At 53.4% G+C, this 26,597-nt stretch overlaps 1 protein-coding gene across 1 annotated transcript; it reads right to left on the bottom strand.

The window, feature by feature from the left end:
- Positions 1–195: 195 nt before the first annotated feature.
- Positions 196–24,721, bottom strand: MAST1 (microtubule associated serine/threonine kinase 1). The gene is made up of 26 exons (XM_052644300.1): positions 24,639–24,721; positions 22,880–22,968; positions 22,334–22,409; positions 20,113–20,191; positions 17,903–18,063; positions 17,708–17,783; positions 17,325–17,534; positions 15,297–15,398; positions 15,066–15,198; positions 14,919–14,986; positions 11,509–11,588; positions 11,211–11,419; positions 8,324–8,462; positions 8,068–8,200; positions 7,762–7,927; positions 7,558–7,659; positions 7,030–7,152; positions 6,134–6,243; positions 4,852–5,030; positions 4,527–4,774; positions 3,982–4,182; positions 3,565–3,794; positions 3,110–3,232; positions 2,847–2,983; positions 1,568–1,755; positions 196–1,469 (listed from the first exon to the last, which is right to left on the bottom strand). Exons 1-26 carry the CDS (start codon positions 24,719–24,721, stop codon positions 196–198), a joined length of 4,719 nt encoding a protein of 1,572 aa, XP_052500260.1.
- Positions 24,722–26,597: the final 1,876 nt, after the last annotated feature.

Here is a 26,597-nt window from a genome sequence, read left to right on the forward strand (position 1 = left end):
TTTATGGTAACTAGGACTGGAGGAAGTTTCACCCCTTAACAAGCACACAGGCAAGGGGGTGGAAACAGGATGTCCTGCCTCACTAGGGGAGGAGGGGCGAGCTCCAGAAAGCTCACACAGCAGGGGCGCACTTTATTTATATGTGTACATATGTATACAGGCGGCTGTACAGCACGGGGCCAGCGGCTCCCACTGCTATGGGCCTGGGGGCATGGGGCAGGGCGCCCCTTTTTTGGTCGGGCCTACTGAGGGCACAGCTTCAGCAGGGCACCGAGAAGTTGGCCCCACCTCAGGCTTGGTGGTCGGGCCCGGCAGGGAAGCAGGTGGGGCTGGGGGCCCGGCACTGCTGGGCACATTTTTTGTTGGGGCTTGGGAGGGGGTCTGGGGGTCTGGTGAGAGCTTGGGAGAGGCAGGTTTGGAACGAGGCCCGCTCAGCGTGGTCCGCTCCTCTACCACCTCCAGCACCCAGCGCTCCCGGCCCCGGAGGGCCTCAGGTTGGGGAGGCGCCAGGGGTGCAGATTCGGCCAATGCCTTGGAGTCCGCACTCGGGGTATGCACACTTGGGGGCTGAGACACCTCGGCTTTCGCCCCGGGCCGTACGGGCTCTACGACAATGGGCACCGGGGGCGTGCCTGCTTCGCCGGAACTGCTGCGCCGGCCGGTCTCGTGTTCCTGCACCGGGCTCAGGGCGGACTTGGCCACGGCCCTGGCCGTCCCGCCCGTACCGTCTTCGGTCTGCACGCTCTGGTGTCGCGCGCCGCTGGCGTCCCGCTCCAGGGTCCGACCCCCAGGGGTCGTCGCGCGGGGCGGGGTGCAGGCCTCGGCGCCACCCGGGGACTCTTTCTCCTTACTTGATGCCAGCGGCCTGGGGGCGCCCTCGGGCAGCAGCGGGTCCGCGCCCAGGCTCAAGGGCGACTCCTGGCGGCCCAGGCGGCGGACGGCGACCTGCCGGGGTGCACCGGGACCCTCGATAGGGGGTGTCTCGCCGTCCGACTCTGCGAGGCTATGCAGCGCTAGCTCGCCGTGGAAGTCCTTGCGGAAATCCGGGTGGCCCACCTCGAGGCTATGTTTGCGCAGCGCGCCCTTCTTGTCGGCGCCCAGTGAGGCTCCCAGCTTCTCCGCCGACTGCACCCGTTTGAGGAGTGGGGAGCGCGGGGGCTCGGCACTCTTCGGGCGCGGGCGCACCACCGGCGGCGACGAGTGCAGCTTGGCCGGGAAGCTCTGCGTGGTGTGAGAGCTGCCCACCGTGTGGCCCGGCAGCGGCGGCGGCGAAGCCTGTGTCGGGGACGGCGTGTGCGCCAGCGGCGACAGCGGGATGTTGCCCGCCGACTTGCAGCGCGCAGAGCGGTACTGGCGGTGCAGCTTCGGCGACAGGCCGTGCAGCGTGCTGGGCCGGATGTGGTGCGACGCTGACGACGCCGGCGAGTTGGGCGTGCTCGAGGCGGGCGAGCTACTCTGGGAGGAGGCGCCTGCGGGCGGGCGAGAGAGAGCAAAGAACTGGGTGGGCGCCGCCAGGGCACTGCCCCGCCCGCACATGCCGCCCGCCCCGCGCAGGCGCAGGGTCTACCTAGGTAGGCGGAGTCGGGAGTGGAGCGGTAGCTGTGGGTGGGCGAGCGCGCCGGCAGGCCGTGCGTGGGAGAGCCGGGCAAGCTGTCGCTGGACGACAGCGAGCGGTTCAACGACGACAGCGAGCGGCTAGTGTGCAGCAAGTTCGACTGCTTCGTGATCTTGCGGAAGAGGGAGCTGCGCTTCTTGCTAGAGGACAAGGAGGGAAGCAGTTTCCCTGGACCAGACTCTAGAGCTCCCGGCTCTTCCCACTTCAGGGCCACAAGGCACCTCCTGGAACCACCCACCCAATCTGGACCCTCCCTCTTGAAAAACAATACTGTTGGAGACTGGAGACTTCCTTTATGGCTGTCCCACTTGGCCCCTCCCACCTGGCCTACCGATTGCTTGTTGACCACTCACAGTCCAAGCTAGAAACATCCTTCCAAACAGAACCAACCTATTCTGGCCCCATCCACCTTTCTAGCCACCCCCTCTTGAGCTAAACCCACCTATCAGGGCAGGAAGAATTTCACTGGCCTCAGCCTGACGCATCTCACTCCAATCCCCACTCACTCTTTGTCCAGGCCAAACCCGCTGATCAAAACAGAAAACTCTCCACCCACCTCTCCTAATTCTGCATTATTTGTAAGGGAAGAAATTATTTCTACTGGCCTGGTATGCTCCTCCCAGGTAGAAGTCTCTTCTCCTGGCCCCTCCCAGTCTCTTAAATGCATCCAGCAAAGCAGGGTCATCTCTTGGATGGTGCCCTCTTGGTCCGTATCCGCTGGCTCTGCTCTACTCCGAGTTCTGGAGCTTGGTACATCTTCTTTTCCCAACTCCTCCCACTTTCTCAGCCCCTCCTTCTCTGTCCTCTCATTATTGCTCTTCACTCGGTGGCCCCTAGGTGGCGCGAGTGGTAAAGAACCCGCCTGCCAATGCAGGAGACGTGAGACTGGAGTTCTCTTATGTCTTCCTGATCCCTGGGTCGGGAAGATCCCCTGGAGAAGGGCATGGCAACCAACTCCAGTATTCTTGCCTGGAGAATCCCATGGACAGAAGAGCCTGGCGGGCTACAATCCATAGGGTCCCAAAGAGTCAGACAAGACTGAAGCGACCTAGCACACACGCACAGTGGCCCCGGCCACCTTTCCTGTGCACAACTTCCATTCCTGTGAATATGCCTTCTCCTGTCCTCTCCTATACCTATCCCACATAAGCCCTGGCCATTGCTCAAAAACTGGAATACTCCAGAGGGCCTGCTGTTTATAGCCCCGCCCACTGCACTCGGCCCCACCCACCTCTCCTGACCCTCCTTGGCAGAGGGCCTCTTGTTCCTCCGAGCCATTTTGGCCTTGTAGCTGCTGCGCCGTGCAGGGCCGATACGGATGGAGGTATTTTCGAAGGGCGTTGTGGTAACGGCCACTTTATTGCCACTCTGGGGTTAGAAAGGGTGAAAGTTCCCTGCTGGAGGCTGTTCTGGCAACTCCAGCTCCCCGGGACCTCCCTCACCCTTCACTCCCTTCCACTCCCCCGACAGTTCGCTTTTCCCCCATAGACTCACCTTAAGGATCAGCTCAACGACCTCAGGATGTACCATGCCATGCACCGGCTCTCCGTTCACGTGGGTGATGAGGTCCCCGGCACAGAGCCCTGCCTCCTGGGCTGGGCCCCCCTCCTCCACGTGCTGGGGACAGGGAACCCCACAGGGGCAGGATTAACAGGATTGGTAACAAGGAAGTCTCCCTAAGCTTCTGTTCCAGACACCTAACTCTGTAGGCACAGTAATTAATCATAACACTGAGCGAAACAACAATCATTCTCGCCAGTTTACAAATGAAGAAACAGAATCAGACAGGAAAGTGATGGGGTGCGGGGTGTCACAGAGGAGTCTCATTCAGGCTGCCTAGTTCCAGAGTTTGAGCTGTCCCTCATCCCTTTGAGTGAGGAGGTGGCGGGGAGGGTGTGGAACTCTCTCCACCCCCACCGTAGAATACAGGCTCATCCATGACTGCTCACCCAAACAATGTGGTGTACACTGTAGACATCTGAGTCACCCATGTAGACGCGGATGGCACGCAGTGTGAAGCCATACTTCTTGCCCGAGCGTTGGATGGTGATGGGGGAGCGAAGCCCACTGACAGCCGGCGAGTAGTCCCGGCTGGGTGAGGAGTCCCGTGAGGATGGGTTGGAGGAGAGAGATCGCGGGGACATGGGGCTAGCCAAAGGTGAGCTCCCATGTGGGTCCACTGCAGACACAGACCCATGGTCAGAGGTCAGGGCGGACAGACACAGCTCTACCCGTGTCTGCTCCTCCCTCCTCCCAAGTGAAAGTCCCAGGGCTCCCATTGGCCCATCCCAGAGCAAATCACGGCGGACCGGGAAAACGCACCAATGGGGGCAGCCCATCCCCTGCCAGGTTGGACCCAGCGTCACCTGCAGGGATCATGACAGACAAGGCAGTGGCCGAGGCTGACTTGATGACTTTGCCCCCGGTTCGAGAAGGCCGCTTCTCTACCGCGGGATCTCCTGATAGCTGCTGGTGCCGCGCTCGGCGCAGAACCAGGTCATTGGTGGCTCTGGGGCCTGATGTGTCCCCATCCTTAGAGGGTGGGCAGAGGTCGCCTGGGCGGTCAGCTGCAACATAGCAGGTGGGTTAGGGGGTCAGTCCAAGGGCATAAGTCCTCTTAAATGGTGTTCCCTCTGCATGCAATTCTCTTCCCACCTCTCTCCCTTGCTGGATTGTGAATTTCATAAGAGCAGGTACCCTATACATCTGGAACAGCTCCTGACACAGAGAAGTGCTTAAACACATTTGTTGACTGACTGAGCATGGAATAGGGGTCATTCTCATGTTGATGAGAATCCCAGGTTGGAGTGTGGAGAGTACAGGAGAATTTGCATAAGCAGTAACCAAGCTCACTGAACGCTCATATATGGCCCCTGGGGAACTGGGGAAGGCGGCAGGAGGGGGCACTTACTAGCCTCCGAGTCCCCGGTGCTAGGGGTGCCATCCCCTGGAGGTGTCTCTTTGGCGGCCCGCGCATCCAGGGAGCCTGGGGGATCGGAGCTGGGCCGGGGAGGCCTGCGCAGCCGAGCCTCGTCCTCTTCCTCTTGCGGGGTGCTGAAGCGGCTGGGCTCCAGCAGCGCCGAGAAACGGCGGCGGGCGCCCAACGGGGGACTGGCCTCCCCCTCCAAGAAGCTGGCCTCAGATGCCGAGAAGCGCTTGCTGCGCAAAGGGGGCGTTGTCAGAGGAGTTACTCCCCTCCGGGCCCCGTCCCCAAACCCAGCTCTGCCCTTGCTCACATCTCCGGGGAGCCCCCTCTCCAGGTCTTGTCGCGCAGGGTCAGGCCACCCAGGCCCTCCCGCTTGCTGGCCACCTTCTCCTCTGGGCCCTTGGCGCTCGGCTCCCTCTTGCTGGTCCCCGCTGCCGCCACGGGGGTCTTGGGCTCGTGCTGCGACAGCTGCTCCATACTGCTGTACACCTGCAAGCGGTAGTGGAGGGAAGTCCAGCCCCAGGTTCTGCCTTCCCTCCTGAACCAGTAAACTTCCCGCCACTGTTGTTTAGTCGCTCAGTCGTGTCCAAGTATTTGCGACCCCATGGACTGCAGCACGCTAGGCTTCCCTGTCTCCTGGAGTTTGTTCAGACTCATGTTCATTGAGTCGATGATGCCAACCAACCATCTCATTCTCCACCTCGCTACTGGAGCCTGCCAAACTAAGCTCCATCCTAGTAAAGCTGGGTCCTGCCCATTCCTGGACCGAGCCCGACCACCCACAATTCTTCAGTTCTGGCCCCACCCCCACGAAATAAGGCTCTGACATATTCTAGATCCCGCCCTGCCCAAGCCGTAAAGAATCTCACCTCTCCAAGTCTCATCCAGTTATGCGTACCCTCTCCCAAGCTACGTCGTGCACCCCCCTACACTGTTATGTGTGCTCAGTCGTGTCCGACTCTTTGTGACCCCCGCCTCATGCTGTTCCTCAAAATGAAATAGTGCCCAGCCTCGCCACGGCCTAGCTCTGCCCTCGCTGCTCAATCTCTCCATTCCCAGGTCCTGACCCCGCCTGGTCCAGATTAGCCCGCTCCTCCTGTCGGTCATTTCCATACTGTTCAGGTTCCCGTTAGATTCCACTCAATGCCGAAGGCGTCCTCCCTGGTAGCTCAGACAGTAAAGCGTCTGCTTACAATGCGGGAGACCAGGAGATCCGGAAGATCTCCTGGAGAAGAAACCCACTCCAGTATTCTTGCCTGGAAAATCCCATGGGCGGAGGAACGTGGAAGGCTACAGTCCATGGGGTCGCAAAGAGTCGGACACGACTGAGCGACTTCACTCACTTTAATGCCAAAGGCCACTTCCAAGACTATGCTGCTTCCCCCCACCCCACCCCCTCTGCCACTAGCCTCATCGCTCAGATCCTCACTCCCTCTGTAAATTTCTCTAGTCTGAGACTTTAGGTCTGTGTGCCTGCTCCCCACAGCCTCCTGAGGCCCTGCCCACTTCAAGCCCACCTCCATTCCCTCCCTCAACAGCTGCCCCGCCCTCCCCCGGACTCACCCCATCCCTACCCCCTCGGTTTGTCCCACCTTGCTGAAGCGCGGGGAGCAGGAGGAGAACTGACGGATCTCCACAGGCTCCTCCTCCGTGGTGTCATCCTCATCGTAGGAGTTCACGTGGTGATACCTGTCTGAGCGGGCTGGGGTGGAGGTGTGGATAGTGACCGCGGGCACGTCCACTCCTCAAATCACAACCCCACGAAAGTCAGGTCTAGGTCCTACAAGCCTGGCCACGCACGCCCCTTCTAACTAGTAACTGATTCAGACCCCGCCCCCACGCTGAGTCCCAGTCCCACTTTCTCCAAGGCTACATGTAGCCCCGCCTCCATAAAGCCACACCCCCAGACTCCACCTAAGGTGCTCCCCACCCTGGTTCTGCCTCCGCCAGCCAGAGCTCTTGCCTTGTTCTGGGTCCTAGCACCGCCTGGTAATCCAGGCTCACTTTCAATTTTAGAATTTACTCCGGTCCAGGCTCCATCCCTAGGAGAAGGCAATGGCACCCCACTGCAGTACTCTCGCCTGGAAAACCCATGGACGGAGGAGCCTGGTAGGCTGCAGTCCATGAGGTTGCTAAGAGTCGGACGGACTGAGCGACTTCACTTTGACTTTTCACTTTCATGCATTTGAGAAGGAAATGGCAACCCACTACAGTATTCTTGCCTGGAGAACCCCAGAGACGGGGGAGCCTGGCGGGCTACCGTCTATGGGGTCGCACAGAGTCGGACACGACTGAAGCGACTTAGCAGCAGCAGCAGGCTCCATTCCTACCCCAGCCTTCTTTCTTCTCTGAGCCCCGCCCCTCTGCTAAGCCACGCCCCCGGCACAACCTCAGCCCACTTCTCTGTTCTAGCGGGCTAGAACTGGGTTCCAGCCCAGGCCATACCCAAGGGCCCCCTCAAAGGATTCCACCCGCTGTCCCCGCTCACTGTCGAAGTAGCTGGTGTCGTCTTCGGACTCCAGATGGGGGATGAACTCGGCCTTCTGCCTCAGCAATCCTGTCCAGTCCAGGTCTCGAAAGAAACTGTGTTGCTTCACCTCAAAGGCACCGCCTGGGGAGGAAGGAGGGGCTGGACCAGGGCAGGAATTTAAGCGACAGCTATGGCTGGCTCAGGCTTCACTGGTGACTCAGACTGTAAAGAATCTGCCTGCAATGCAGGAGACCCAGGTTCAATCCCTGGATAGAGAAGATCTCCTGGAGAAGGGCATAGCTGCCCGCTCCAGTATTCTTGCCTGGAGAATTCCATGAACAGAGGAGCCTGATGGGCCACAGTCCATGGGGTCGCAAAGAGTCGGACACGACTGCACAGCTGACACTTAAGGCTAGCCCAGTAGCCCAGCACACCCATTTTCCCACCCAGGGACACAGCGCTGGAAGCCCTGCTACGGACAACAGACACCACTACCCACCCAGTCCTGGCTCAACTCATATTCTCTGCACAGCAGAACCCCCCTACCTGCACCTAGACGGATCAAGGGATTAGTCTGCAGGAGGCTGGATATCAGGTGCTGGGCATCCGTGGGTAGGGCCTCCTCCCCTTCGGGCCACAGGATGTCGTCTGCAGAGCAAGGTGTGGGGTAGGGTTCGCCTTTAGGTCCACGAGGCCTTGGGCCCTCCCTCGTTTCCGTGCCCCCTGCCTGCCCACCGCGGAGGCACGCACCACTGATGACCTGTCCAAAGAGCTCTTCGGGAGTGTCTCCAAAGAAGGGCACACAGCCCACCAGGAACTCGTAGAGAATGATGCCCATGGCCCACCAGTCCACCGGCTTGCCGTATCCCTGACGCAGGATGACCTCAGGTGCGATGTACTCTGGGGTCCCACACACCTAGGGGCAGGCGGTCAGCCCATGCCCTGGCCACAGAAGGGGCCTCCTGGGGGAGCAGTGCCCCCCCATGCCAGGCCCAGGGCCCACATAGTCCTGCCGGGTCACTCCACCCGTGGTGACCCCCACTCCCGCACACACACCTGTTTGTCCAGGAACTCCCGGGCGTCCTTCTCGATGTGGCCTTCATAGAGGTTGGTGGTGAGGCTCATGAGCCCCATCTTTGAGAGGCCAAAATCTGTGAGTTTGATGTGCCCCATGGAGGTGATAAGGAGGCTGCAGAAGCAAACCGGGGTCTTAGAGGTGAGGACGGTCCTCCTCACTCCTGGCCTTTCTGTGCCAGGGCTCCCCCAACCCCCGAGGGACAGGGAAGGAGTGGTGGCAAAGGTCAAGGCTCACTTGTCAGGCTTGAGGTCGCGGTGCACGATGCCGTAGTTATGCAAGTACTCCAGCGCCAGCACTGTCTCAGCAAAGTACATGCGAGCCATCTCCACAGGCAGTGCCCCAATGTTCTTCAGCAGGGTGGCGCAGTCCCCCCCTGGGAGTGAAGGAATGGGATGCATGTGAAGAGGGAGGCAACCCTGGCCCAGAGCTGAGCACTCAGCAGGCAGCAGAGCACCAAGTTCTCTTCTCACATGGCCCCCATTTTACAGCTAAGGAAAACAGGCTCAGACAGGGGCCTCCCTCTCCCAGCTTCTGCTGGGAGTGCCCTCTGCCCGGCTTCTCTTGTTTTCTTAGCCATCCTCCAAAGTTAGCACAATCAGTTGATTTTAGACAGAAGGGACTGCTTTACATCCAACCTCAGAGAGAGGTTGGGTCAGGCAGGGAGTTGATGGGGGAGGTAAAGTTTGGTTGGGACTGAAGCTGCCTGCTTATGAACTGACTCTGGGAGAATGGACCCTAGTTTGCAGTCTGAACTTTGAGGGTCTGAGGTTTTAAAATATAAATGACTTTGCCCCACCGGATTTAGTGTCAGCAGCATTCATATTTTCGTCTCCCTCAGCTTCCATTTCTCCTTTTTCTCACAAGGGTCAGATTTCCTTCCAGGTTTAGCTGCTGGATCAGCATGTAACCCAAGTTCGGTCAATGACTTTTCCCTTTTTTCACAAAGATTGCTAAGCTCATAGGATGTAAACTGGGACCTGTTGGATGGTAACCTCACTATATCAAGGCCTGTTTCATTTTATTTATGTTTTGGCCATGCCATGTGGCTTGTGAGATCTTAGTTCCCCCGGCAGGCACAAAGCCCATGCTGCTTGCAGCAGAAGTGTGGAGTCCTAACCTCGGACCATCAGGGAATTCCCTATCAAGCCCTGTTTAGGGGGACATCCACACGTGGGAGAACAGACCCAAGAGATGGAGAGATTACTAATGACATAACTTGAGCACCTAGATAAAGCCATTCCTGAAGTTGCTTGTTTTTCTTGTTTATTGTATATCTATACAGTTTTATTGTATGTTTTATTGTATGTCTATTCCCTCCGTGAGGGAAAGGTGTATCTGTCCAGGTCTCTACTATGTCACCAGAAAAGCGTGTGACATGAAGGAGATGATGAAGGGATATCTGTTGAGTGACTTAATGGTCAATTAAGACTTGGAGGTGGCACAGCTATAGCCCTGTGAGATCATGTGTGTAACCATAGTACTTCTGTGTTTGGAAGATGGATGGATGAATATTTGGGATGGTTAGATAAACAGATGAAAAACATATATATTGGTGATTGGATGCTTGGATGGATGGTAAAGGGATGGATAAACTGATGCATTAATTGTGAGTAAGTAGATGGAGTTAGACTGCTAACTAGATAAAATGAGATAGCTGCTAGAGTGGAGGTTTGGATGAATGAATACAAATAAGAATAGTAAATAGATGGATGGAAAGAGGGATGGATGGATGACAGATTAATAAATGGGTAAATAGATATTGGTGGATAGCTGGATGTTAAGTAGGTAGGTGAACAAACAGATGGATGAATGAATGCCTAGATTTAGAAAAAGAGGGATGGATGGAAAACAGATGTACAACACAGTGAATGCTGATATAATTGCGTTAATAATAATGTGCAGTATTTGTTCTTCAATTGTAACCAATGTGTTACAAGATGTAAACAGCAGAGGAAACAGAGCAGGAGGGGAGTGAACACCTGGGAACTCTCTGAGCTTTCCAGCCACTTTTTCTATAAACCTAAAACTGCTCTAAAAAATGAAGTCTATTACTTTTTTTTAATAGATGTGGGGGCTTCCCTGGTGGTCCAGTGGTTAGGAGTCTGCCTGCCAATGCAGGGGACACGGGTTCAATCCTTGGTCTGGGAAAATCCCACATGCCATGGGGCAACTAAGCTGGTGTTCCACAACTACTGAGTCAGTGCTCGAGAGACCTCAAGCTGAAACTGCTGAAGCCCAAATGCCACCACTGAAGGCCTAGTGCCTACAGCCCGTGCTCCAGAGAAGAGGCCCTGAATGAGGAGCCAAAGCACCGCCATGAAGAGCAGTCCCCACTTGCCCCAACCAGAGCAAGCCCACAGCCACAAGGACCAGCACAGTGAAAACCAGGCAAGCCTTTAAAAATAAATGTGATATAATATTGTAAATCAACTACACTTGAATAAAATAAATAAAGCTGTAATGTATAAACAGATACATGCATGGACAAATAGATAGGTAATTGGATGGATAGATGGAGAGATGGCATGTAGGTATATGGATGGAAAAGTGGAAGGATTAGCAAATGAACAGATGAAGGGAAGGAGGATAGATGGATGGATAATGGAATGGATGTACCCATACTGAGAGAAATTAAAACAGATAAATCGGGCTTCCCTGGTGGTCCAGTGGTTAAAAATTCGCCTGCCAACGCAGGGGATGCGTGTTTGATCCCTGCCGGGAAGATCCCACATGGCACAGAACCACTAAGCTGGTGTGCCGTTAACTACTGAGCCTAAGCGCTCTGGAGTCTGTGCCGCAAAAAGAGAAGCCACCCCAGTGAGAAGCTCATGCCCTGCAACTGGAGAGTAGTCCCTGCTTGCTACAACTAGAGAAAACCCACACTCAGCAATGCAGAACCAGCCCAGCCACAAATGAGCAAAAATTTCAAAAAGAAAACAGATAAATCAATAGATGACTGGGTAGAAATACACAGACGGAATGTTTGAACAATGGCTGGATGAATAAATGGGTGGATAAACTAAACACACAGGTGGATAGCCAACATGGTGACTGGGGTTTGGGCAGGCTACCCCTAGCGGCCATACCCTCATCTTCCCCACAGCCCTGCAGGCACCCACACCTTCCACATATTCCATGACCATGCAGAGGTGGCGCCGGGTCTCGAACGAGCAGAACATCCCGACCACAAAGGGGTTCTCGGCAAACGTAAGGATGTCGCGCTCCACGAAGGCCTGCTGGATTTGGTTGCGCAGGATCAGGTTCTGCTTGTTGATCTTCTTCATCGCGAATCGCTGCCTGGTTTCCCGGTGCCGCACCAGGTAGACGGCGCTGCAGGGGGAGAGAGCGAGGACCGGCCGTCACCTCCGAGACACCCGGCCTCCGCCGCCCTCCCCCCGCCAGAGCCCCGGGTGGCTCACCCGTAGGCACCATTGCTTATGAGCTTTATGGTCTCAAAGTCATTCTCTCCAGGCGGTTTCTTAGCCTTGGTGCTGCGGCCCTGCAGAGGAAAGATGGAGACCATGGCATCATCATCACCATCATGAGACTGAGACTCTTGGTATTCCACTTAACACATGGGGAATTTGAGGCACAAAGTCGGTGAATGAGTCCTTCATCCAAGTGCCACAATGAGGGAGTAACAAAGTCAGAACTTAAACCCAAGACTGGCTGACAGTGAAGTCATATAACAAACTTCTCTTCATTAGGAAAGAAACCTACAAAATGGCTAATCATCCTAATATGTAAAGAGCTCCCAGAAATCAACAATAACATTAACAACTGAAGAGAAACAGTATGCAAGATACGTAAACTAGACTTAGAGCTGTTAACCATGTGAAAAAATGTTGAACATCACAAATACTGACAGATAGGCAAGCTAAAACTACTCCAAGATACCATTTTTCACACAGTAGATTGGCAGAAAAAATAATCCAAAAGCCTGGCACACTCTGTGGGTTAAGCTGTGCAGAAACAGATACTTCTATACCTTGCTGTTGGGAGTATAAATTGGTACTGCTGCTGCTGCTAAGTCGCTTCAGTCGTGTCCAACTCTGTGCGACCCCATAGACGGCAGCCCACCAGGGTCCCCCGTCTCTGGGATTCTCCAGGCAAGAATACTGGAGTGGGTTGCCATTTCCCTCCAATGGATGAAAGTGAAAAGTGAAAGTGAAGTCGCTCACTTGTGTCTGACTCTTAGCGACCCCCTGGACTGCAGCCTACCAGGCTCTTCCATCCATGGGATTTTCCAGGCAAGAGTACTGGAGTGGGGTAAATTGGTACAGTCTCAATTAAAGGTACTTGGTGTATATCAGAATTACAAATGCATGGTTCCTTTAATCCAGCAATTTTCACTTTAAAAAAGTTTTTTTACACTTTTGAATTCATGCTATAGATATGCTTTCACATGTGAAAAATGACACACAGGTGCAGGGGCTGGAACGGGGAGCTCTGCTTCCGGTGGCAGGGTCTGGGGAGGGGGCGCAGGTGCCATGTCAGGCCGCAAAAGTGGCAAGAAGAAGCAGCCCAAGAAGAAGCCAAGGAGATGGAGGAGGAAGATAAGGCATTCAGGCAGAAGCAGAAGGAAGAGCAGAAGAAACTTGAGGAGCTAAAAGCAAAGGCTGCAAGGAAAGGCCCCCTGGCTACCGGTGGAACTAAGAAATCTGGCAAAAAGTAAGCTGTTCCTTGTGCCTGAGGCAACGATGACCCTTAGCTCCATTCCTGTTTAAACACCTGGATTCCCTGCCATAATATCTATTGCCACCTATAGCTAGAATGAAGTGTTGCCTTGGAACCTATTGTACATTTAAGAATAAATTTTTGTAAAAAAAAAATGACAGACACATATTTTCTTACTCATTATAAGACTGGAAATAATCCATACATAGGAAATTGGTTAAATAAAATATGAGGAGATATAATATAAAGGAATATTTTATTACTATTTTGTTCTTGTTTTTGGCCATACTGTGTGGCACACAGGATCTTAGTTCCTGAACCAGGGATTGAACCCATGCTCCCTGCGGTGGAAGCAGTGTTAACCACTGGACTGCCAGGGAAGTCCTTTACCACTGTTTTTTCTTTCTTTTTTTTTAATGAAAAATATTTCTGTACACTTATTCAGAAAGTTCTCCAAAGTATTTTATTAAATGGGGGGGAAAACAAGGAGCAATATTTACTGTATGATTTTATGAAAAAAGAGGGGCAAAATATATTTGAGGCAGTATGGGTATAGGGGACAAGAGTGGGTATAAGATTTTCTGCTGTATACCATTTTTGAAAATAATTTTTATTTTTTGTAGGGACAAGAGATTTATTACATTAACAGTTCACAAAAAGATCTGTGAAGTTTAAAAATATTGAACTTCTCTGTTCCTTAGAATGTAGCCCAAAAAAGTTTGATAGAAACATTGGCAGAACTACAAAAAGAAGTTACTCAAGACAAACTTAACACATCTCTCTCAGAAACTATCAAATCAATATGGCAAAAAAAGAAAAATGAATAGGAAGATGGAAGATTTGAATCACTCAATTAACAAGTTTGGTCGAATGGCATTACAAAGGAGCCTACAAACAACAATTAAAGATAAATATCTTTTTAGAGTTTTAGACTTTTGAGTGATGTCATTCCATTACCTATTCAAAAAATTAAATGGCATATAATGGTATAATGAGATTTTTTAAAATACAGGACAGATATGTGTGTATGTATGTGAATTCATAGACATAATCTGAAACAAAGGACACAAACCCAAATGCTTTCAGGGACCAGGCATACCAGGTGACAGTCGGGTGACTGGGGTGTAGGTAACCCCATATCATAGGCCAGCCCACATTCAATGCCAGCTGGTTCCATCACAGTGTTGTTAGAACTTTTGATTTTTTTTTAAAAGGCACAAACCCAGATTTTAATTTTAATCTTCAGACTTCTATATTTTGTTTCACACTTTTGAAAACACATGTATGGCCATTATGGTGGGTAACCTCCACCAGACATGTGGAACATCTACCAAAGTGTGGTTGGCCTGTGGGTGGAATTAAGTAATTTTCTGTGTGAGTTGTTAACACACAGAGACACTCAACCCATTCAAAAGTCCATACAGATTTCTTCAAGAAATTAAATATAGAGTTACCATGTGACCCAGAAATTCCACTCCTAGGTATATACCTAAAAGAACTGAGACAGTTGTTCAAACAAATACTTGTACACAAATATTCATAGCAGCACTATTCACACAATAGCTAACAGATGTGGACCTAAAGGTCCATCAGTGAACAATGGATAAGCAAAACATGGCATATATTATTCAGCCACGAAAAGGAACGAAGCAAAGATTCATCCATAGCATGGGTAAGCCTTGAAAACATTATGCCAGGCACCAAAGGCCACAGAGTGAATAATTCCATTTATATGAAATATCCAGACCCAGCAAATCCATAGAGACAGAAAGATCTGGAAAGCAGATCAGTGGTTGCCAGGGGCTGTGGGGGAGGGAGGGGACAGAGAGAAACTGCTTCATGGGTACAAGGTTTCCTTTTGGTATGATGAAAATGTTTTGGGGCTAGATAGTGGAAATGGCCTCACAATAATAACAATGAATTGTTCATTTAAAACTTGTTTAAATGTATATTTTATGTTATGTGTATTTAATCATGAAAAGAAAACTGCCTGTGGAGGAAGAGCTATTATTAACCCATTTTACAGGTGGGGAAACTGAGGCTCAGAGCTGGGATCAAGAGATTCACTCAGCCTGAGGGCAAAGAGGCAGGCGGCAAGCCCTGACCAGCAGGGCCGGACCAGCACATTGCCCATGGGGCCTCCGGTCCTCACCTCAGAAAGGTCGTCCTGCTCAGGCGTGTTAGAGCCGCCGCTGTCTTGCTCCTCCAGGTGCACCACATCTAGGAGGGGAACGGGAGTGAGTCAAGGCCTGGGTCCCAGTCAGCTCACCCAGAGCCCCCCGCACAGACCAGTCAGCACCTGGAAAGGGGTCACGGGTGAGGCCCAGCTGGCGGATGATGTAGCGGGGGATGTCTGTCTTGACAAGGTGGCCCTCCTTAGCATGGCCCTCAGCCGCCTCCAGCAAGTGGTAGAACTCCTCGGGGTTGAATTCCTAAGGCAAGGCAGGGTGAGTTCGGGGTGACCTCCAAGGGGCCCTAGCCAGCCCCCAACCCCAGCACCTCCTCCCCTGCCCATGCCCAGCCCCCTCACCAGGCATTCCAGCAGCCTGGCTGGACGTGAGATGATAATAAGCAGCTTCTTCACCAGCTGAGTGACGAAGGCCACCTCTAAGCTCTCGGAACGCTCATAGGCCTGGGATGTGGGCATAGTGCGGGTGGGGTTCACAGGCGCCTTTCCTGGCCAGGCTCCTCTTCCATCCCCACAGGAAAGGACAGTACTGCTGCTACTGTCCCATATCACAGGTGAGAAAACTCGGGCCACATGGTAAAAATCAGCATTATTGTTGCTACAGCAAACATGGCCCTAAAATGTTCAGTCATTCAATCTATCTTCAAAGCAATTCTACAATCCAGGCCAAGTTAAAAATCCCTCTGCCTAGCATCCTCTCTCCTCGGATCTCTCCACGGCTCCCTACTTCTCCTCTTTTAAGTCTCTGCTCAGCTATCAACTCCTCGTGGAGGCTTGCCCTGACCCCCTCCAATGCTAGGACCCTCAGTCACCATTTCTCTACGCTCATGTTCTTGTTTTCTATCGACAGGCCATATATTACTTTATCCATCATGACCATCAAAGTCAATACTACAACCATCGATTGAATCCAGCTGGGTTCCAGCAGTGAGCTCGGCGAGTTCTAACCACCGGACTGCCAGGGAAGTCTCAGTAAAATTTAAATAAGGACAGGATCCCAGAGGGCTAAGCCAAGCCATACTGGAAACTGAATCAAAAGAAAAACTGTAGGGACTTCCCCAGTGGGCCCAGCTTCAATCCCTGGTTGGGGAACTAAGATCTCTCAAGCTGTGTGGTACAGCCAGAAAAAAAAAAAAAGGAAAAAGTGGGGCAATCTTTATGTGTTTTTATGTTTTTCAAATGATTAATGGTTTTAATAAAAATACTATTGATCAGCTTGTTTCCATTAAAACCAGGAAAGTAAAATTATAGAAAATTTTGGTTTAATTATAAAATATTTAAACTTAACATTAAGTTTTAACATATTTTCTTTTCAATTTATTCAATCATTAATGTTCTAAAGGGGAAAAAAAAAATCACCTGCTTCATCCTACTCTCAGTAGGATGTCACCCAAGAAGGCAGCATTTGAGTAAAGAGCTGACAGAGGTGAGCAAAGTTAAATTCCTGCTTCCTGGGGGTGGGGTAGGGATAAATTGGGAGACTGGTACTGATGTGCTTTCTGTATACTGAGTCACTTCAGTCGTGTCCAACTCTCTGCAACCCTGTGAACTGTAGCCCACCAGGATCCTCTGTCCATGGGATTCTCCAGCCAAGAATGTTGGAATGGGTTGGCATGCCCTTCTCCACGGGATCCTCCCAACCCAGGGATAGAACTCAAGTCTCATGTCTGTTGCATCGGCAAGCAGGTTCTTTACCACTAGCGCTACCGGGGAAACCCCATATATAAAAGATAACTAATAAGAACCTACTGTATAGTACAGGGAACTCTACTCAATATTCTGTAATGACCTATATGGGAAAAGAATCTAAGAGTGTATATATGTATATGTATAACGCATTCAACTTGCTGTACACCTGAAACTAACACAACGTTGTAAATCAACTAGACTCCAATAAAAATTAATTAAAACAGTGGGGAAAAAAATGAAAGAAACTTTGTTTGGCCGCGCCACGCTGCCTGTGAGATCTTAATTCCGCGACCAGGGATCGAACCTGTGTCCCCTGCATTGGAAGCAGAATCTTAACCACTGGACCGCCAGAGAAGTTTCAAGAAACTTAAATTATTAATAGTACTGTCAATATCACCATGTGATATTGTGAAAAATCGTGGTATAACAATATAGTGATTTTGATAAAGGCAAAAGGTGCATTTTGTGGGGAAAAAAAAAAATAATTCCTACTTCCTCCATCAGATCTAGGGTCGGGATTCAGTCTTTCTCCTCCACGCTTCAGTCCTCGGCTCCACACCATCCACTTGGCACATGTTAGGCGCCCCGTGAATGGATGTGGCATGAAGGAAAGGATAGGGACATTGGGCCAGATTTGGGGGTTCGGAGCCCGACGTGGGGTTGGCCCCTCGGGGTACTCACGTCCTGTAGCAGCTTCTCCAGGTTTTCCTGCAGTTCGTAGAAGTAGACGGTGGTAATGAGGCCGTCGCGGGACTTGGTCAGGCAGTCTCGAGCCAGCTCGATGATCTGGTGGTGGATGAAGCTGAGAACGCCGTCGGCCAGCGGCAACACGCTGTCAGGTTCGTAGGCGCGGGCGAAGTCGCGCAGCTTCTCTTCCATCTGCGCGGTGGCCTGCGGGAGGGAGGGAGGCAAGCCGGGGATGCCCGCGCGGGGCTCGGCCCGGAGGTTGTTTCTGCCAAGAGCCTGCACGCCGCGACCTCGGCCACCAGGGGGCGCGCGGAGCTAAGGTGAGCGAGGGCTCCGGCCGCCCCGCTTCCCTGCGGCCGCCCCCGGCCCCGCCTCACCTTCGGGAACCTCTCCTTGTAGACATGGTTCATCATCACGATTTCGTTGTCGTAGGAGGAGGGGGATCGCCCGGGACTGCGGAGAAAGAAGCCCATTGCGTCCAGCCCCTTCCCTCCCAAACTGCAGACAAGCGTCTCGCAGGGCACCAGCCTCGAGACCCACCAGGTTGTTCATGGAGGGGGAGGCAGACCCACCTGAGACTCCGCGAGCGAGGCCGCACGGCAGGAGAGCGGCGGCCGCCATCCTCGTCTGTGATGCTCTCGGTGCTGCCGAAGTGTTTGGAGAGGAAATGGAGCTCATCCACGGTGGGCTGGTAGGGCAGCTGGTGCAGACGCTCCTGGGAGGAGCAGGAAGACTGGGGGGAGGGGCAGGGCCGGGGTCAGGTCACCACGGTCCCCCCACAGCTCGGAACCCTGGCCTGGGGCTCCCGCGGCTGGCGGGCCACTGAGCAAGGCCAGAATCTGGACCTGGCTTATGATCCTCGGATCCCAAGGCTCAGCTTGGGATTCCTGGCGACAGACAGGGGAGCAGGGACACAGACAGGAGTGTGGCCCGACAGAGCCTGTGAAAACCCAAGTCAAGTCACACACGCCTCCTCTGTTCAGAACTCTCCATGGCTCCCACCTTACCCCTGATGAATGCCTAAGCCCTCTCCATAGCCCACAAGGTCTTGCAAGATCTAACCCTGTCTGCCACCACCTCCTCCCACTCTCGCCACCCCGCCCCCCACCCCCCACACACACAGCCAACCTGCTCTGCTCCAGCGGCACAGGCCTCCTTGATGGTCTTTGAACAAGCAAGGCACAGTCCTGCTTCCAGGCCTTTGCACTGACTGTTCCCTCTGTCTCTCCCACATCTACTATGGATCCCTCCTCCAAGTCTTTGCTTTAAAGTCACATTTTAGGCATCCTCCTCTGACCACACCCATCATTCTCTCTCGTTTCCCCACCTCCCTTCTTGCTGACTTCTTGTCTCCTGACTTACTACTGTGTATCTTATGACTTATTTGTTATTACTTTCGGCTCCTCCAGAGCAGGAACTTGGTTCTGCTTAGTCCGGGGTCTGGGCATGGCATGCAGTTGGGGCAATCACAGACCCAGACATCAGTGGAGAAACACAAGGACAGACACCTGATTCTGCTGGCAGAATAATATATTTCCACATGACATCACTCACTTTCCTGCTTAAAACTCCCCATCCCATCATTACCTATTAAAATAATCTTCTCAGCGCATGACATAATCTATGACATGCGTGCCTATGTGCTAGGTCGCTTCAGTTGTGTCTGACTCTTTGTGACTGTATGGACTGTAGCCCACCTGGCTCCTCTGTCTTTGGGATTCTCCAGGCAAGAATACTGGAGTGGGTTGCTGTGCCCTCCTCCAGGGGATCTTCCTGTCCCAGGGATGAATTGCATCTCCAACACCGCAGGCAGATTCTTTATTGCCAAGCCACCGGGGAAGCCCAATATTTGACATTCAGAATCATAATTTCAAATATTAATAGTTCAGACTAAAAAACCTTTCTCTGGCTTCCCACCACATTTAGAATAAAATCCACCTTGCCACCCTGGCTAAGAAGCCACAGCATGAGTGTTGCTGCCTGTGTCACCTCCAACCCAAAGCTCCATTCACACAGGCTATTTTCAACTTCCCCAGTGTGTGAAGTTCTCTGTTGCCGCCAAGAGTTTGCACATGCTGTTCCCCCTTCCTGGAACACTCTTCCCTCCGTTCTTCCATCTGCCAAACCCCTGCTGATACTTTGTCTTGGCCTCAATGCCACCTCTTCCAGGAAACCTTCCTTGACCCTCCCTCCAGCGTAGTCAGGTGCCTCCCCTGTGCTGTCCTCACCTTGCCTTATGCTACCCTCATCACAGCTCTGCCCACTCCAGCATCCCAAGTTGTGAATGCCATCTTACATATCTGACTCCTCCCATGAGGGCTCTGTGAATCTTTGGGCCCTGGTCCAGCTTGTAGAGCCCCACCTGCCACATGAAAGTCATGTGAGAAATGTCTGCTGAGCATCATATCAATGTATAGACAAGCGAACCAGAGAGACAGGTCTGAAAGGAGGCAGATGGAGAGAGAGACTTTGCGTATTGCGGTGGATGAGCAAATGGTTCCAGGTGAAGGATGTGGCCTGGCCCTAGCCAGCTGCAGACACTTGGCCAAGTGGCTTAACACGTGAGCCTTAATGTCATTTATCTGTAAACTGAGTCCACAGTGAGTAGGATCCCCAAAAAGATACACTGAAGGTGGAGAAGAGGACCTTGGAAGAGAGTTGGAACATGAAGAGATGGACAGGGGACACCTTTGGAAAACTAGAGAAACCCAAAGCTCTTACTAAAGCCAGTCCAGTGGGCCCTCTGCAGCTCCCACCCACTGGCCCCGCCTGCCACACTCACCGAGACAGTGGAGCTGGGTGTGTTGGTGCCATAGCCAGACGAAGGGAGTGAAGCCAGAGACCAACGGCGTCCGTCCGCCCTGGAAACCAGCCAACTTGCTCAGAGGCTGCCAGGCCCCATCAGTACCCCCACGCCTCAAGGTGTGAGGGAAGCCTCTGACCATGGCCAGGGTTGGGGGGGTGGGAGGATACATCTATGCTCTGAGATCCCTGAAGGCCCTCAGGGTTAAGGAGGTAAAGAAGAAATCTACCAGCCAGGCACCCGGGACCTGGAGCAAAGATCAGTCTCCTCTGCTCCTTCCCATGACCCTCATCCTCAAGCCAAACAAGCCCCCAAAGTAAAAAGTCCACTCAAGAAAATCATCCCAGAGGGACCCCAAAAGATGACCCCTAGAGGATTCCCTCTGAGAAAATTCTCAGAGGAAGATCATTTGAGTCTTCTCAGAGAAGACAGTTCCCTTCCTCATAAGCACGTACACACTGACACAGGACCCCATAGACACGATCACTCTTGTGGCCACATCCAATCCTGTACTAGTACGGTTGAGTTCACACACTGAAAGTCACACACATTCACACCACATGGCTCTTCAGCACAGATACTCACAGGCATTCACGAGCTTGTGCATGTGTGTGTGTGTGCTCTAAGTCAGCCCCATGGGCGGTAGCCCGCCAGGCTCCTCTGTCCATGGGACTCTCCAGGCAAGAATACTGGAGTGGGTTGCCATTCTCTTCTCCAGGGGATCTTCCAGACCCAGGGATTGAATCTGGGTCTCCTGCATTGCAGGCAGACCTTTTACCATCTGAGCCACCAGGGCAGCCCCTCGCTGTCCCGTTTGTGGACCCAAATATCCCACATTTCCAGGCTAACACACGGTCACACATGCAAAATGTGACATATACTCACAAAGACACAAACAGAAAGACCTGGTACTCACACTCTGACATCTACAGACACACTCCCCCACACACTCTAGTCTGTCACATTAACATGACACACATTGAAGACACCCTCACGCACTCAGTCACACATTCAAATTCTCACAGAGCTACACACTCATTCACACTCCCACACAAATTACACATTCACATGGAGTCACGCATGGAGGTACATGTTTCCTCAGCTATTCACACACACATTTACAACCCGACCAGTACACAGTCACACACGTTCACTCTCACACCCATGGATCCATGTGCAGGCGTGGGCTGCCTCATGTATTCATGACCTCACAAACACACACACATCCACATAAGCACACAGATGGCACCTTCACAGGGACACACACTCCCATGCACTGGACTCCTCTCCTCAGGCAGTGTCCTGGCTCAGCTCACCCTCCATGAAGGTGACCACATCCAGTCCAATATTGGAACCCTTTTCTGACTCCCCATTGCCCTCAGCTGAATTCCATGGTCGACGGGAAACCCCCACCCTCCCAAAGGAGCCACCCTTTGTCCCCACAGTCTCCTGTGACTCCCCCCCCACCACAACTGTCACCAGCCTTTGCAGTGATCTGTGTTGCCTGCCCAAACTCAACTCCGAGGGTACAGAAGGGATGCGGTTCACCCCATACCCAGTTCCCAGAACACAGTAGCTGTTCAGACGTTTTTAGAATGAATAAATTTCGATGAAAAAAAGATCTGCAAAACACCCTGGTGAATCCTAAACGTTTCCCCCTCAAAAATCAAAGATTCTCTCTTCCTCTCCCGATTTTGCCAAAGCCCCTCAGAAAATTCATCTCAGGGACACTCCAGAAACCCACAGGACCTCCGGAGGGAAATCTGAGATTCCTCCTCTTGGGTCTTCGGGGGCAATCCCCTAGGCGCCCTCCCCCACATCATGGACCTAGTCGTTCGATGGGTAGCAAGCAGTCTGAGCTTGCGCACTTCATCCCTGCTACCCTGTCCTGTTACTATGGGAACGCCTGGCCTGGAGAGCCAGGCTTGGGAGACTAAGACCCCGGGACCATAGCGCAAGCGCTTTCGCTCCGCGGCAATGGAAGCCCCACCCCTTCCCCATTCCGACCAGGCGACTGGCCCCGCCTTCTTGTGGTCCCGCCCCTAATGCTGGGCGCCTTTTCCCGCCAGGACTTTGGGGGCACTCTGCCGGTCCCTCAGGCTCTGACTCAGAGGCAGTGATGAGGGGAACAGATGGTGGCCCAGACGGTGGCTGGGGAGGGTATGGCCAGGGTTCTGGGGCCCTGGGGAGAGGGACTCACCTTCGGGAAGAGGCAAAGGAGAAATGGGCTGGGGTGTTGGGGGAGAAGTTGCGGGGGCTGTCCAGGGGGCTGCTACCTGTAGCAGAAAGAGGGGGATCTTCAGGCCTGGCGTGGGAGGCAATCCCATCAGACCTCCTGATCCTCAAAGCGGGTTCCAAACAGCAGCTTGTCTCCTCTCTAGTCCAATCTCAGCCGTGATGTGTGGGCCACTTCCCTTAGCTGTGGCCCCTCCCCCCAAAATGTTTCGGCTACCAAGTCAGCCCAGCCCCTCCCCGGGTCGATCCCGCCTTTTTCTGGGGAGCCCCGCCCCTTAAGGATGGCTCCTCCTTTCTGCCCCATCCCCTTTCCAAACAAGCTCCTCCTGGGCCTCCGCACACAAACGCCCGTCCCTTTGCGGAACCGCCGAGCCCACACAGGATGGCCCCGCCCCTTGTCCAGTACAGGTCCTGTGTCCAGACTCTGGGCCACCCTTTCTGTGGGTGGACACACTCCTCTCCTATGGCCCCGCCTCTGCTAGTCTGGCCGCAAACCCATCACCTGTCTTACCCAGGTGTCCTGGCAGAGGGGAGTGGGGTCGCGGCAGCGTGGGCGAAGTGCTGGTCAGGATGAGGCTTTTCCGGTTACTGGTGCGGCAGCTGCAGGGAAGGCGAGGCAGGGAGCCGGACCCGGCCGTAGCCCAGTGAGTTTGAGGGTTCAACCCATCACCTTCCCATCTCAGATCCCTCCCACCTGTCTCCCAACCAAGCGGGTGCTCGAATGTGCCCCCAAAGGACTGCTAAGAGGAGGAGGCAGTCGGGGACTGTGTATGGGAGAGAATGCACATGTGATGTGTTGTTGGTGCAAGCCTCCTGGTGTGGACGGATCACGTGTGACCATGTATGGGGTGACAGTCATGTCCACGCGATGCCAATGGAGATTCTCGTGTCTCCGTGTCTTTGGGTCTTTGTGTGACATGTGCTGTGTGGATCCAGGTGTGGCACCGGCTGTGTGAGTTCAGCCCTGGGACCACTCGAGTGTGACATCATGTGTGACAGTCCTTGAGTTTATCTTGTGTGACGTGACCTGTGGCTTTGTGTGTCTGTCTGGCAGTCTGTCTAGCCACTTGTCCGTGACTAGATGTGCCACTGCGGGCTGTAAGTGTGCCTCATGCATGATTTCTGCTGCGTCTATACTTCTGTGTAGCAGTCTGAGTCTGTATGAGACACTGTCCTTGTGTCCGAGCGTGATACTCACCATGTGTGGCCATGTATGGCATCTATATGTGTGCGATACATCATATACCTCTATATGTGTGTGAGGTTAACATCCTGCGACACTGGGCATGTCTGAGCATGCCACCGTGTGTGACACAGATGAAAATGTGTGAAAACCTGTGGCACTGTGTGTGTCTCCGACTCTCTGGGTCATTGTGGCATCTGTGTGGCACAGCATGTGACATGCTTAGGTGATATTGTATGTTGTGACATTGCACAGATGTCATTGCCACATATGTGTCTCTGTGCATCTCAGATGGCACAGTGATGTGTGTGTGTATCACCACACAAGTGACATCTTCCTGGGTGTACGCTGCACTGTGCCTGCAGATGTACTTGTCTGCGTGATTTTGGGAGTGTCCCTGTGTGTCTGTGCATGCCTCTGACCTATGGCCACTGTATGGCTGGGAACTCGCGGCGACTCCCGGGTGTATCTGGGACACTAGGGCTGTTGTGTGTGTATGTGTGTGTGACATCATGTCCTGCGTGACGCTGTGTGTCACTATTTTTCATATGAGGCTGTGTTCTTTGGGAGGGGAGGTTGGGCTATAATAAAAGCCCCCCCCCCCTTTCATTCTGCACCTCAGGATCCCAGCTTCCAAAGAGGGACCCTTCAGCCCCTCCACTCCCTTCACCCCCCGCCCAGAGCAGTGACTGAGCATATTTGCGCGGCCAGAGCACGCGGCATGGCGGTGGGGGGAGGCCAGGCTGGGGCTATTGTTCTGAGGGTGCTAAGCCCCCCACCCTCCCCTTCTTCCCCTACTTTCGCCCTCCGGCTGCGGGAGCCCGCAGCACCAGCAGACAAAGGCGCGGCAATCCCCCACCAGGCGCAGCCCCCTCCCCCCGCGGCGGTCCTTTCTAGCGTGCAGTCCCCCCCCAGTCTCGGCCCACACTGCCCCCCATTTAGCCTCAACCCTGGCAGGAAGGCTCAGCGCGGGCACCTCTGGCGCAGCTGGACCGGGTGCAGCATCCCGGGCCCCGCCCTGCAGCAGCAGCAGGAGGGCGGCTTTGGGGGAAGGGCCGGGTCAGGGTCTGAGGGATCGGGGGTCTACCTCTTGGTCCGGCGGAACATACTGCCGCCAGGGAAGGAGGGCATCGAAAAATTGGAAAGCGCGATCCAGAGAGAGTCAGACATGACCCGGCGGCGGCGACATGGTGGCAGGTGCGGCAGCGGCAGCGGCGGCGCGGGGAGCGAGCGCGCGGGGCGGAGGCTGGAGCCGCAGCGGGCAGGGGAGGGCGGGGGAGGGGAAAGGCCTGCGGCTGCCGCCCGCCAGGAGGGGGCGCTGCTGGGCACCAGCGCGCCTGGCCCCGCCCGCGCGCGCGCGCCTGGCACCCCGACCCGAGCTGGAGAAAGGGCCATCAGCCCCGCGCATCTCTCCCCCAGGGCTCACCTGCTGCTTTTCCGGGGCAGGGGCAAATCTTTCTGGAAGGCAAAGGAGCAAAAGGATAGAGGTCAGCGAGGACCGACACCCACTGCCCAAAAGCCCTGTCAGCCCCTTGGAGGGATAGAAGTCGGGTGGGACAGGTCTTTCATCAGCATCGTCACCAGCACCTCGGCCTTGGGTTGAGGGATGGGATCCTGGGCAAAAAGTGCCAGGGTGACTCCTCTCCTGACCCCGAGAGACCAGCGCAGGAGCCCCATATAGGACTCCTGAGTTGGCGTCTCAATATGTGTTTGTGCAAATGAAACAGGAGTCGTTATCTGAAAAACATTTCTTGAGCACCTACTGTATGGCAGACCCTGGAGCTAGGCACTGGGGACACAGCAGTACATGAGACAAATGAAAATTTCTGCCCTTTGGGGACCAGTATTTAAAGGAGAGAAGTAGACAACATTAATGTAGAAGTGAATGGAAATAATTTTAGACAGAAATAAATGTTATGAATAAAATTAAGCAAGGTGGAATTTCCCTGGTGTTCCAGTGGCTAAGACTCCACCCTCCCAATGCAGGGGGCCCAGGTTTGATCCCTGGCCAGAGAGAACTAGATCCCATGTTCCATAACCAAGACCCGGTGCAGCCAAATAAAATAATTTTTATTTTATTTTTTTAGTTAAGCAAGGTGATGTGATGGGAAATGGCTAGGAGGGGAACATGAGGGCCAGAGGGCTGCTTTGTAGAGGTGACTTTTAAGTTGGTTGCTGAAAAAATAAGTCAGTCACGGGAGGATCTGTGGAGAGACCATTCCAAGTAGAGGCAGTTGCAAAGCCCTCGAGGCAGGAATAAACTTGGCATGCTCAAGCAGGAAAGGTTGAATGACTGGATGAATGGATGACCCCTCCACATCTCAGTAGCTCTACCCCACTCTCAACCAGATTCACAGAGTTGGGGTGGGGGTCATTAGCAGGGCTCAAAACTGAGATCTGACATGGAATCAGGGGGCTTCCCTGGTGGTCAGGCGGTTAAGGCTCCAGGCTTCCACTGCAGGAGATATGGGTTTAATCCCCGGTCGGGGAACTAAGATCCCACATGCCATGTGGTGACAAAAAAAAAAGGGAGGGGGAAATCAGGTGATGGCTGGGTAGTCTTTTTCAGTAATGGCAGTGATAAACATGATAACCATGGGTAGGTTTTAGCTCTGTCCACATTAGAAGACATTTGCATTCTGTTTGTCAAGCACACAGGAAGCCACCACTGGGACCAGAAATTAGAGATCTGGACCCTTTTCTGAGAGCACTGAAGAACAGAAGGGAGAAGCAACATCGTCTTCCAGCCAGTTCTGTGTCCACAGGCTATGGTGAATAGAAGGGACTGGGTAGGGCTGCAAGTAGAAAGATTCAGATGAGGGTTTCAAAACCTCTTTAGTGGGGTCTCCAGCCAGGGATCTGCCTGGTGGCACAGACAGTAAAGAATCTGCCCACAGTGTGGGAGACCTGGTTTTGATCCCTGGGTCGGGAAGATACCCTGGAGAAGGGCACAGCAACCCACTCCAGTATTCCTGCCTGGAGAATCCCATAGACAGAGGAGTCTGGCGGGCTACAGTCCATAGGTCTCAAGGTGTCGAATGCAACT

Source organism: Budorcas taxicolor, chromosome 7 (genome assembly GCF_023091745.1).
Source record: "Budorcas taxicolor isolate Tak-1 chromosome 7, Takin1.1, whole genome shotgun sequence".
NCBI classification, from domain to species: Eukaryota; Metazoa; Chordata; class Mammalia; order Artiodactyla; family Bovidae; genus Budorcas; species Budorcas taxicolor.

Excerpts from the sequence above, each read along its gene's own strand:
- MAST1 (XM_052644300.1), bottom strand. The coding sequence starts at position 24,721 with ATGTCTGACTCTCTCTGGATCGCGCTTTCCAATTTTTCGATGCCCTCC. Across the intron at positions 17,535-17,707 it reads ACAAGGAGAGGTTCCCGAAG|GCCACCGCGCAGATGGAAGA; the intron begins GTGAGGCGGGGC and ends TCCCTCCCGCAG. Across the intron at positions 3,233-3,564 it reads GTGTACACCACATTGTTTGG|CACGTGGAGGAGGGGGGCCC; the intron begins GTGAGCAGTCAT and ends CCCTGTCCCCAG.